Source organism: Rhinoderma darwinii, chromosome 7 (genome assembly GCF_050947455.1).
Source record: "Rhinoderma darwinii isolate aRhiDar2 chromosome 7, aRhiDar2.hap1, whole genome shotgun sequence".
NCBI classification, from domain to species: Eukaryota; Metazoa; Chordata; class Amphibia; order Anura; family Rhinodermatidae; genus Rhinoderma; species Rhinoderma darwinii.
Genome location: NC_134693.1, coordinates 105,893,501 through 105,906,759, shown reverse-complemented (window position 1 = coordinate 105,906,759; position 13,259 = coordinate 105,893,501). Strand labels below are relative to the sequence as shown.

At 43.1% G+C, this 13,259-nt stretch overlaps 1 protein-coding gene across 2 annotated transcripts; it reads right to left on the bottom strand.

The window, feature by feature from the left end:
- Nucleotides 1-5,227: 5,227 nt before the first annotated feature.
- On the bottom strand, nucleotides 5,228-12,901 carry MPST (mercaptopyruvate sulfurtransferase). Of its 2 annotated transcripts, none has more exons than XM_075833761.1 (3): nucleotides 12,823-12,901; nucleotides 7,462-8,072; nucleotides 5,228-6,201 (listed from the first exon to the last, which is right to left on the bottom strand). In XM_075833761.1, exons 2-3 carry the CDS (start codon nucleotides 8,060-8,062, stop codon nucleotides 5,903-5,905), a joined length of 900 nt encoding a protein of 299 aa, XP_075689876.1. In that variant the 5' UTR covers nucleotides 8,063-8,072; nucleotides 12,823-12,901; the 3' UTR covers nucleotides 5,228-5,902. The 2 variants fall into 2 exon arrangements, with proteins under 2 accessions (XP_075689876.1, XP_075689877.1); XM_075833762.1 differs by having other exon boundaries at nucleotides 12,790-12,877.
- Nucleotides 12,902-13,259: the final 358 nt, after the last annotated feature.

The window sequence follows — 13,259 nt, the reverse complement described above, 5'->3', positions numbered from 1 at the left end:
CCTATTTCTGCATCAAAATGTAAAAAAACGCATCTAAAAAAGGTGCGGATTTTACCTGCGGTTTTGGTGCAGATTTTCTGTAACGTGCATGTAGCCTTATGCCGGGTTCCCACGGGTCGGATATGCTGTGTAAAAACTGTGCAGCGTATTAAACCTGGAACCTGCAGCACCTTCCGTCCGAAAAAACGCACCACGAAATTTCCACTGCAGAAAGCAGCACTGTGAAAAAAAAAAATACTTACATTTCATGTTCATACTTACCCCCTTCCTCTTCTCTGTGCGTAGTCCGGCCTCCCTGGATGACACTGCAACCTGTGATTGGCTGCAGCGGCACATGGGATGAAACGTGATCTCAGGAGGCCGGCCTGCAGGAAGGAGTGTGTTCTGGGTATGATTTCATTTTTTTTGCCGGACTTGCGATTTTTGCAGCGTAATGCTGCGATTCCGCCGCATCAAGTTGTAACACTTGGCTTTCCGTTGCAGGTTTTAAATATCCATTGAATTCAATGGGGAAAACCCGCAAACAGAAAATCAATGAAAACGCAGCATAAATTGACATGCTGCAGATTTAAACTCCACACTGCAGGTCAATTTATTAACGTTTACGCTGAGTTTTTTTCCCGCAGCGTGGGCATGAGATTTTCTAAATCTTATCTGCTTTGCTGCTACTGTAAATTCAGAGGAATTTCCGCACAGAATTTCCGTAGCGTTTACGCTATGTGGGAACCCGGCCTAAAGGTATGCATTTCTTCCTGTAACAAATTTGTATTTTACACATTTGCTTAACCCTAAACGGATTGGGACAGTTTAGGCCTTGAGAAGGAGCTCAGTTTTTTAATTTTTCCTCTTTACATCTCGGCAGTCATAACTTTTTTTATTTTTTGTTCAACGTAGTTGTATAAGGCTTTTTTGTATGCAGGAGGAGTTGTAGAATATGTAGGTGTTTTTTGTTTTGGTACATATACATTAGCGTTTCATTTATATACGTTTTTATTTTGGCAAAAATACAGACGAAAAAGCAGTTTGTTTGTTTTTTTACAGTATATACTGATCATAATAAATGATGCTATAAATTTGTTGTGCAGGTTATACCATCTAATGTTTTGGGACTTTTATTTAATAAAGTTTATTTATTGAAAAAAAATGTGCAGTTGTGATTATTCTTTTCACAGATTTTTTTGTGTTGAACATATTTTTTTGGATTCATATCAATCTCATAGGGTAATCTTTAATTTTGATTTCTTAACTATAATGTTCTGCCATACATCTATATGCCAGTACATTACCCTGTGTACTAATAGTACACAGGCAGCTGTTAGGGCATACCCAAGTAGGTCCTACCAACAGGAAACTTGGTCAGACAGCCCTAGGGTTCTTCTTTGGACCCTGCACTGCCTGTCCATATAAGGTTTGGGCCTTGATCGCGTCACAAGGATTCTCTGTGATGCAATCAAAGCGGGGGCCCCCCTCACTCTTTCCTTTTCAAATGCCATGATCAGCTGCTCTCTGATCTCCGCCAATAGAAGGGGGCTATGTGTTGGCCTGCCCGATTACACAGGCACACTTGTATGCTCATCCTAATGTGGCAACGTCCTGCTGCTCATGACAAACAAACTCGTCACACATCGGCAACCAGTTGACGGTCCTGCTTCTCTGGACTTAGGATTCATAAGTGTGAGGACACACACAGCAGCATGGCCGTTTGGAATTTTGAGTCAGAGTTTGCTCTGCCTGCACGCCGATTTTCGCAGTGTTTCTCGCCCGTGGCCATTGAGCGCTGCGGGCAAAAAACGCAGCGAAATACGCTTTATCTGCCTCCCATTGATGTCAATGGGAGGTCAGAGGCGTAAACGCCCGAAGATAGGGCATGTCCCTTCTTTTTCCCACAAGACAGTTTTTCCGCTCACGGGAAAAACCACCTCCGCCTCCCATTGAAATCAATGGGAGGCATTTTCGGACGTTTGTCGACGCGGTTTCCGCGTCAAAAAACTCCAAGTGAACACTCCCTAAGAGGTACAATTCTTTTTATTATAACTTTTCTATGTGCAGGTACCACTCCTAGTTTTGGATTACAAATACGGATGCAAATACTGACTAAAGTGCCCTTACTGGAGTTACGCATGATCCACTAGTAAAATAAGCACAATGATTTTCAAGACTAACCTTTGAAGAATTCTTTGAATTGTCCATCCAAATACTATGAAATGTACATCATACTAATCTATCAATAGGGTATGTTGTACATCCGTTTATTACCACCTTGGTTACCAATATTTTACATATATGAATGTTTACAATTCCTATCTGGATTTGTTATCTTGATACATTTCTGTTCCAATTCCTCAAGAACTCTGTTTGCTGTCATTCAACAGGAACTCCTCGACCCTTGCGATTTACTGAATAAGGATAGCTAGACATACATACATAATAATCAACTCCATTTTAGGAGGCTACAATAGTTTTTGTTATAATACACATCAAGCAATAACCTTGAGCAACAGAGGACACAACTCTTAAAATAAAAGCTCAGGCACATTATAGCTTGTCAAAGTAATTTTAATCTTTTTATGAAAAATCTCGTTTCCGCTTACATTGGAAAATAGCAGGTTTATATCTCGCAAGGTTGCATAAGTAATCAATATTGAAGGTTATCTTTATTTCTTTTTTTGCAGCGCTAAAAATCTCCAAAATACAAAAGCACTACCACAAAACCTTACCTTATATTTGGTGGAATGTGGCGGTTTTTCAAGCACGATAATACAGTAAACAATTTTAGAAGCCGACTTGCCTCAGTAATACGTGGAGAGCGCGGTTGGGGTCCCAAGTCTATGTATTCTTCTTATTTGTCTGTATTGACCTATACTGATAAGTATTCAGAATATTGTATATACATGTATGCACTTTAATAGAATTTTTTTTTAAATATACTATTAGGGAATTCGGATTTAATAGGGGGAGGTTCCCATTTTAGGGCCCCCATCTATTAGCCTGGAGTGAGGAGCAGCTACAAAGAGCGTCTCTCTGGAGGCCCCGGCCTGAGCATGCATTACACAGTCACTATATTGATTTCAATGAGAACTGTTTAATTCTTCTTTTCACCTGTGGTGGCGCTGCAGGGAAAATTTACTCCTGCTGCCGAGTTCTCCTTAGACTACAGCTGATCGCTGAGGTCCCAACAACCAGACACCCTGTGAGCAGCTTGTTGTCAGGTCCCCTTCTAACAATAAGGAGTTTGCTGAAAGTTTTGCCTCAGGCTTCATGTGATACTGTTATTTATGTTTAACATGAGCTTACCCTTCATGTTTGCAGCTTAACAGAGTTACTTTTTCACTTACAGTATGTATTATTTCTTTACTTACGGTGTTACTCAGGGATAAACATGATTTTAATGTCATTTGGGTCCCTTAGGGTCATCCTTATGGGCTAGTCCCTTGTCCTTTGTATGCTTTTAAATTGTTTTACTTTTTTGGTGCAGTTGCCAATAAAGTCATTTTTGCTCATAGTGGGATTGTGCTTATACGCAGGAGATGGTCTGAAAAAAAGCAAAGCTACAGTGTCATGCATGGAGAAGAACCAAGCATTAGATTTAGCCTTGCATTAGACAGGAGGATTTCAGATTACAATAGCCAATAAAGCAAACTTGATCATACAGTAGCTCTACTGTAATGGATCACAGCTAAAAAACAGGCAATAAACAAAATTAATAATAAGTAAGCTGCCCGTGATCAGCGTAAAATCTAACCACAGTGGCGAAGTGCTGCTACAGATTACTTTAAAGTGGATGTAGCTTTTTACCACAATCATTTAGTAATGAAGCCCAATAATCCTAAAATACACTTTCTGCAGCACAGCTGCTAAGGCTCTGTACACACTTCATTTGTGAACCACTTCCAAAACATGTACCAGGGCTTTCTCAGTACATGCACCAAATCTATCCATTGGGCTAAATTCACTCAACATATGACATATGTCAGACCGGTATGAGCCAGCATACCTTCTATTTCGCTGTATGAAATGGCATAGTAGACTACACTATTCCATGCAGACAAACACAGTTTAAAAAAACTATTATATATGTCAATATATATGCTGATGGGGAATTTTATCGACATAGGGTCTTTCTAGCTATTGGGCAACATAACACATTTATGGTTATTCATTGGGGACATGTAAATATAATTGATTAAATTTATCATTCATTTCATGTTTAGTAAACTACCCCCTAATATCTATTTATAAAGCGGAGATACTGTTCTTTAGATCCCTTGGATTTACCTTTTCTCCGGTGGTGCGGTGCGCATTGTCTGCTGGTGGCGATGCGTTGCCTTCTTCGGCTCCTTGTGCGCACGTCCGGAACTCCCGTTACGCGTCGGGAATCCGGATGTGCGCTCCGGCGTTTGGAGCCGGAAGTGGGGGTGGCCTTGCTTCCGGTTAGGTCGGCGGGCATGCGCCGCTTCTCACTACAGTGATGATACACAACAGCTATTTCTACAGTACATAAAGGCAGGATAGTTTCAGGACACCAATCGACACACCCCCTGAGGAGGCACTTATAGCGAAACGCGCGTTGGGGTCTGGTGATGGAGCGAAATTCTTCTTGCTGCTGTGGGTAAGGCGGTTTCAAGCTAAATCTGCATGTACTGATACTTTCGCCTCTTTCCCCTTTCCTAATAGTTTATAGGGATTTGAGTTTATCATCTTGATTGGAAATAAAATCTTGCAGTTATCTAGCACAGCCTTACATACTTCTTACATGTCATCCAGTAGAATGGTCTTGCTCCCTTAAAACTGTACTAGAGTCGTGTCTTTATATGTTTTTTTTAATAATGGTCTGTTGTATATGTATAATAAAATTTTTATTTTTTCATACGGTCAGCTATATGCTTTGGTTCTTTTTCGTATTGTCTATATATGATGCAGTATATATATATTTTTTTTTACTGTGGAAGATATATGCCACTATATATAACTATACAGTGGCATAAGTTGCAGCCATCAGATGACGTATACCTCTGCTATGAAGTGTGAACAGAGCCTATGTATGAATGGCTAACGCCAAAACGGCAACTACTTTTGACCTTGCTTTTTGAGTAATTCTGGTATAAGCCTCTTGTAAAATACTATAAGCATCTCTACTGGGTAGAGATGTCCTAAAATGGCATTTAATTGAGGACTTTTATTAACTGGCAGTAACTTAAAAGGGCCCAAACAAGGAACACATATGAGCTATAGAAAAGTCATGGAGAAGAATTTACTCATAGAACACATTTATGGCAACGGCTTGAACCTTTACAGCACTATTAGTATTGGAATATTTAGTACATACACTTAACATAACAATATCCATGATTCTTGACTTAATAATTTCCACAAACTTTGCCAAACAGTCACAGCAACCACGAAAAGAATTGCTTACTCTTAAAGTTGCAATTACATAAAAAGCAAACCGTTGATTGTTCTACTTAGTAAGTAAGCACCCAACACCAACTCCACCTGCGTGTACTCCTTCATTGAGAATCATCTAATTCCACTCACATAAAAAAACAGTACCCCAGTGGGAACTCTGACAGATGCCTTTGTTAACAGACGATAGTCATACAAAGTTCAGATTTACCACATCCTATATTTTTACAGAGGACAAATCCGTCTGCAGTCCTCAGTCTTCGGACAGTAACAGTACAGAGGTTTTCGAATGCGTCCATATTCCCCATGTGTAATTGTTACATGGCAGATATTACCCACCATGAATGGATATGAACACCTCTAGTGGGTGAGACAATTAAGGCACTGACATACAGTATATATTCTACAAAGGTATGGCAAGACCTAAGTGTGAACAAGCTGATCGGAAAAAAAAAAAGAAGTTCACAGCCATTATATAAAAGGAGATGGCCATGGTTATTTATACAGTCTTTCCTCTGCCCTCTGAAACCACATCTTCTGGCTTTGCTCTCATGTACCATTCAACCCAAGACCCGTCGTATATGGCAGTGTCTTCTTTACCGCAGAGGAAAGAGGCCAGAGCTATGTGGCAGGCTGTGACTCCAGAGCCACATGAGGCTACTAGACGATGAGAGAGATCAATGCCCTTTTCCTGGAACAGACTTCGGAGCTCTTCAGGAGATTTCTCTAAGCCATCTTGTGTGAGTAAGCTTGGGAAAGGCAGATTTAGTGTTCCAGGGATATGGCCAGGTTCAATTCCTAAATGGTGGACAAAGAGAGAGGTAATCAAATTATAAATGCTGTATCCATCCTTATACAGAATAAATGAAGCATATGCATCTTCCTTTTGGGAGGGGAACTATTTTACACACAGATATAGGACAAATTCCATAATAAAATGCAGTGGAAACGTTTTTCTTATGTTTCACTTATTAAGGCCTCATTTACACGAGCGTGTACGTTTTGCGCATGCAAAAAACACGGCGTTTTGCGTGCGCAAAAGGCACTTACCAGCTGCGTGTGTCAGCCCTGTATGTTGCGCGGCTGTGGTGCCTTTCTGTTTTCATTCATCCTTTTGACGGCTGTTGCGCGAATCACAGAGTTCGCACGGAAGTGCTTCGGTGCGGCATGCGTGGTTTTCACGCACCCATTGACTTCAATGGGTGCGTGATGCGCTAACAGCGCACAAAGATAGGACATGTCGTGAGTTTTTTTTCAGCGGACTCACGGACTGTCTGCATGCCCCCATAGACTAATATAGGTGCGTACGACACGCGTGAAAAGCACGCACATATATCACGCTCGTGTAAACGAGGCCTAAGGATGAGGTCCAATTTATGGCTATTTTGAACATGTATCTGGACCAAATGACCAAGTTTTCCTGTTACAATCTATTACACAGAGCCTCAGGTCACATCAAAGTAAAACATAGGTCTACTATACCTACTGTATGCGCCCGATGTAAATTACATGTGCATCTCGGCTATTTTTAAGAGCTCAGAAACTATATTTTTTGCCATTAGCCACATAAAAAAAAAAAAAAAAAAGTGCAATTTCTGTATGGAAATACTGTAATTATTGAATCTTTCCTGAAGGGGGAAAAAAACAGAATACGCCCTAAAGAATGAGTCACAGTTTTTTAATACAAAGATAAACGTAAAAAAATATATATATATAAAAACCACACATTTAGGCCCCATGCACATGACCATAATTACGGACCCATTCACATCTATTGTCCACGGACACGTTCCCGTATATTCACGGTGTCCGTGCCGGAGAAAGCCTCTGCAAAAAATAGGACATGTCCTATTTTTAGCTTTTTACGGACCGCGCTCCCATACTTTATATGGGGGCACGGCCCGCAAACGTCGTTGGCTATCTGCGGCTGGCTGTGCCCATAATCACGGGGCCTTATGCATATGTCTGAAAGTCACAGTTAAAAAAGGAGTTATATAAACTAAATTATATTAAAACTTCATGAACAAGGATATGATTTAAGCAGAAATCCGACCTCACCTTCCCTGGGTTCAGGTTCGAGTCCTCGGTATCTTCCCTCCACTCTGGCATCTACCATTTGAAATGTCTTCTTTTCCACATTCTCTACCATTTCCTCATGTCCCACAACTTGGGATGTGTCCAGCTTTGCTTGGAAATCAGTTGGCTGTGGACGGGGCTCCTTCCCGGAGTTTACAGGATGTCCTTCTCTAAGCCAGGCTTTAAGGCCACCATCTAACACAGAGACACGGGGATGTCCAAATACTCTAAACATCCACCACAGCCGAGGAGCACTAAAAGAGCCAATATCACTTGCATCGTATACCACTACATGACTGTTGTTGGAAACCCCAAGCCGTCCTGTATATTCTGCAAACTGGTCTGCAGTGGGTAGCATGTGGTCATAAGGAGAGGTACGATCACTGCAAGCATCAATGTCAAAGAAGTACGCTCCAGGAATATGACGTTCCTTGTACTCACGCCATGGGTCACGTCCAGTTTTGGGGAGATGCCATGAAGCATCAAGAATACGAAGTGTTCCCTTCAGAGATGAGCCAGGTCGTAAAGATTCCCACAGCCAACGAGGAGAAACCAGGGCACGGGGGAGTAGTTGGTGGGTCATGGTGAAAGTACTATGACACAAAACAGATAAATAGAAGAGAGCGGTTTATAGGGGAGTGTTAAGTACATTTGTAAGCTAATGAAAAACTATTTTGGTAACTACTGTGGAAAATGCTGCAACTAGTTCTATCAAAAGTAGTTTAAGAAGGACCACGAAGTCTACCAAACAAAAGCGGTTTTCCTGGTACTACGTAAATTAAGTTCACCACGACACTTAGGCTAGATTCACACGAACACGTTCATTTTGTGTACGCAAAAAACACAACGTTTTTTCTGAGTTACAGATCCGTGTGTCATCAGCGTGTGTTCCGTGTGGCATCAATTTTTTTCTAATCTGCATTTCTTTAGCAACTGGTGCGTGAATCAAAGACAGCACACGAATGACATCCGTGATTTTCACGCATCCATTTACTTTAATGGGTGCGTGATCCGCAAAAAACGCACCAAAACAGGACATACAGTGAGTTTCACGCAACGGGAACACGTTGTGTAAAAAAACACATGTCTGAATAGCCCCATTGAGTTGCATATGTCCGTGTGCTGTCGGTTGTTCTCACGCACAGCACACGGACGTATACATCGTTCGTCTGAATAAGGCCTTAAAGGGTTATTCCCATCACAGAAAGCGGTGGCACAAAAGGATATGGTATCACTTTGTGATTACTGCCGGAAACCTCACCGATCCCGAGATTTAAGTGGCCGGAGTGCTGAATTAGCACAGCAGCCCCTTCACTCTTTACTGCAACACAGCTCCATTCAAGTTCCAGTCTGTACCTTAGGGCTCATTTACACGAGCGTGTTATATGTCTATTGCAAAGAAGGAAGGCTGCCTGCAAGCAACCAAGCCCAATTTCCCAACCACCAATTGACAGTAAGAATGAAAAATAAATATAATAACCTTTATTAGGCTACGTATAGCCAGACAGACCACATAGATATAGTGTTAAAATTGTCACTACCTGAGACATTAGCCCCGTGTACCCCTGAGGACGCTACGTAGTAGCGAAACATGTCGGGGGGGCTGTTAGGATTTTAATTACCTACCGTAGACCGGACTCACTATTCCTTACTAGCTGATTTAACAATCTAACTGGCTAGGGAACTGGCTGGGGAACCACACTTATTCCTAAGTCAATCACTAATTCTGCCTGTTTATATACAGGTAACTGACAATTTAGTCCGGTGTCTCAGGTAGTGACAATTTTAACACTATATCTATGTGGTCTGTCTGGCTATACGTAGCCTAATAAAGGTTATTATATTTATTTTTCATTCTTACTGTCAATTGGTGGTTGGGAAATTGGGCTTGGCTGCTTGCAGGCAGCCTTCCTTCTTTGCAATTGTTAATGTGCCCGCCAACTACCAGGGGTCCAATCCGTTTCTTGTATTCATATGTCTGTGCGACGCGCAGGATTTTCCCGCGCGTCGAAGGGACCTATATTAGTCTATGGGGCCGTGCAGACAGGTGCGTGATTTTCACGCAGCGTATGTCCGCTGCGTGAAACGCATGACATGTCCTATATTTGTGCGCTGTTCGCGCATCACGCACCCATTGAAGTCAATGGGTGCGTGAAAACCACGCATGTCACACGGAAGCACTTCCGTGGGACGCGCGTGATTCGCGCAACAGCAGTGAAAAGGATGAATGTAAACAGAAAAGCACCACGTGAGCAAAATGGTTTTCCCTTCTATCGCTAAATTCACACAAGACGGAAACGCTTCAAATTTTCTGCAGCGTTTTTACAGAAAAATGCACACATTTTAAGGCCCCATGTGCACGAACGTAAAAACGCCCGTAATTACGGGCCGTAATTATGGAACGTTTTTACGGGCCCATGGACTTCTATTGGCCACGGGAACCTCCCCGTATGCTTGTAGTATACATCCTCCACTCATCGGTGGAACAGGGTTAGGCGAGTATATATATTATTATTTTTATCAGGCACTATTGGGGGCAGATTATACAGCATGGGGTCAGCTATAGGGGACTTTATACTGAGAGGGGTGCAGCTAAGGGGGCATGGAAGTCAGTTACTAGGGCATTATACTATGTAGAGGCAGCTATAGGGGGCATTACACTGTGTGGAGGGCAGTAATGCGGGCATTATACTGTGTGGGGGCAGCTATGGTGGGCATTATACTGTGTGGGGGCAGCTATGGTGGGCATTATACTGTGTGGGGGCAGCTATGGTGGGCATTATAGTGTGTGGGGGCAGCTATCGTGGGCATTATACTGTGTAGAGGGCAACTATAGGAGCATTATGCTCTCTGGCGGCAGTAACAAGGGCATTATAGTGTGTGGGGGCAATATACTGTGTTAGGGGGCATATTATATACAGTAGCATACAGCAGGCTCAGGGAATAAATATTAAATCAATGGCGTAGCATGCAAATAGAGGGCGCGACATGCAAAAAAAGGGTGTGGCCTAAATAATCGGTCAATAATCGTAATCGAGGTTACATGTTCAATTAATCGTGATTTAGGTCATAATTGCCCAGCCCTAATTTGAAGCCACGTTAATGAAGCCACTTCCACAGCATTTCCACCTCAACAAACGTTGTGTTCTTGAAGATGTTCTAGCGAATATTCCCGGATATGGTACACACTTTTCTTATGTCTCTTAGGCCTGATTCACACGAGCGCTGCGCATCTCAGACATGAAAAACTGCACATTGAATTAAATATGTCCGTGGGACGGCCGCTGTTTCAACGGCCGCCCCACGGACGTTTAACACATTCATGGGAATCAGGCCAAAGGTCTAGTTTTCAAATTGTGTTTTTTTTCACAGTTAGGCTCTTATTCAGACGGCTGTAATGTGGCGGTGTTTTAGCATCCGTATTACGGTAATCTCCAGGAGAATAGAATAGTAAATGCAAATTTCCTTTGAAGTGATGGACAGTGATGCTGGTGGTATAATTATTAGTTGTGCCGCCCTCCCACCATCTGCTCCGCATACCCTACAAGGGCATTTAAAGAGTGTTATCTATACTGTGGCAGCGATCGGTTGAGGTGGGGACATGATGTGACATGTTGTTAGGCTATGTTCACACGGGGTATTTTGCCGAGTTCTTTGACGCGGAAACCGCGTCGCAAAACTCGGCAAAAACGGCCCGAGAACGCCTCCCATTGATTTCAATGGGAGGCGTCGGCGTCTTTTTCCCGCGAGCAGTAAAACTGCCTCACGGGAAAAAGAAGCGACATGCCCTATCTTCGGGCGCTTCCGCCTCCGACCTCCCATTGACTTCAATGGGAGGCAGGAGAAAGCGTATTTCTCGCTGTTTTATGCCCGCGGCGCTCAATGGCCGCGGGCGAAAAACGGCGCGATAATTGCCGCGAAAATCGGCGTGCAGGGAGAGGAATATCTGCCTCAAAGTTCCAAACGGAATTTTGAGGCAGATATTCCTCCCCCAAAATACCCCGTGTGAACATAGCCTTATTGTGCCAAAATATAACATCGTTTGTGACCAACAGAGGGGACTGGAGTAGGATATCTCCAGTAAGTACAGGGTTTACCATTTATCAATACGAGGGTGCTCTCCTTCTAGGAAAAACCCTTCAAAAACAGATCTAGCGAAAAAATTACTCAAGTGGCCACTGAATCACTAGCACGTGTAAAAGCACACATATATATATCCCGCTCGCCTCAGTGCTGGCGCTTCCATACATTTCACTGCAAAAAGCCTGGATTTGCACTTCCTTACGGCGTATAGAGCAGTTGTGAAGCCTGCACACGGGGAAGACGTAGCGTGCGCACCAAGGGACAACGTCCTGGCCATAAAGCAAAGCAGTCATCCAGACAACAAACACCCTGTGGACTTTATCAGGGACTGTGTACATTGGCAACCGCAGCTAATGAAGTGTCAAAGTGCAATGGACGTCTTACAAAGTGTTAATACACACCAATCGCTCATATGAAGGGGGAACTTACCTGCTGGGGGGAAATCTGCTTGAAATAAGCAATAATAGATACCATATTCTACCACGTATGGCTTATGGAACTAGGCCTGGGCTAAATGGTAACTTCAACCACACTATGGGTCTCAAGTATGGAAACTAATGCAGGCAAAAACTGAAGCAATTGCCAGCCAATCAGATTATTTGTTTTACTTTTAAACCAGCCTTAAAAATATAAGAGCTATAATCTAATTGGTTGTCAGGTGTAACTGCCATCTGAATTAGTTTTTAACGCATGTTTGGCCTAAAGTTGCAGCTGCTACAATTGAGTTTACCGCTACTATAGCATGGCAAAACATACTGGATTACTGTACATAGAACATGTAAAGGCCTGGCAACAGGGCAAACTGTACTATACAATGCATGTCTACATTGAATCACACACATTTACTAATACCTCCAAACCAGCATGCGATTCATGTAGTGGTTACCCAAGACGGCGCAGCTACTGAACTATCACACCCCCTATCTGAGGTAAGAATGACAGAGGGCATTGCACTAATACAACACCCCAATGTATTTCTATGGCTGTTGTCCCGTACCCCAACTTGTGCAAATGTAATGCAACTCCAGACAAAGAATACAATTACAAAACTTGCAAGTAGAGTTGTCTAACAATCTTATGCCAGGGTCCATACGCCAGTATTACTGTAGTACTACAAGGCCCAGAAGCTCCGGTAGACAGTGGAGGGAGCTGTCCAGCGTGCAACAAGAAATAGAACAGCTCTGCAAACAGCAGGATAGATCACGTGTCTGCTGTGCATGATTATACCCCGTGTTATTACAGCCGCCACCGTCCCCTCACCAGTGCCTGTCAGCCGCTGTACGTCCCCTTCCTCCGCTGTGTCTCTCACCTCTGCCAGCTGTCGTCCTTCCTGTCACATACCCGGTCCCGCCCTCCTCAGCCCCCGGCACTAGATACTCCTTGCCCTGGTTAGAATCCACTTACCTCTTGCAGTGCAGCACGTCCGCATCTGTCACCTCTCAGGTCACAACCACCTAGGAAAGGAGAGGAGGGGTCAACGTAGAATTTAGAGCCTCACAGCGCAGTAGTATATGAGTTTACTGCGGTAATTGGGGGGGTTATAATGATTTATTGAAAGAGAAAATATCCTGAATTACAGAACACAATGATAGCGCCCCCGCGCTACAGTGGTATGATCCGGGGCATGGAGCAGGAACTAGCTCAGAGGCATGATCACGTGATAAGACTGCACTAGGACTGGGTGAGGCCGGCGTCGT

Excerpts from the sequence above, each read along its gene's own strand:
- MPST (XM_075833761.1), bottom strand. The coding sequence starts at position 8,062 with ATGACCCACCAACTACTCCCCCGTGCCCTGGTTTCTCCTCGTTGGCTG. Across the intron at positions 6,202-7,461 it reads CGAACCTGAACCCAGGGAAG|GAATTGAACCTGGCCATATC; the intron begins GTGAGGTCGGAT and ends TCCACCATTTAG.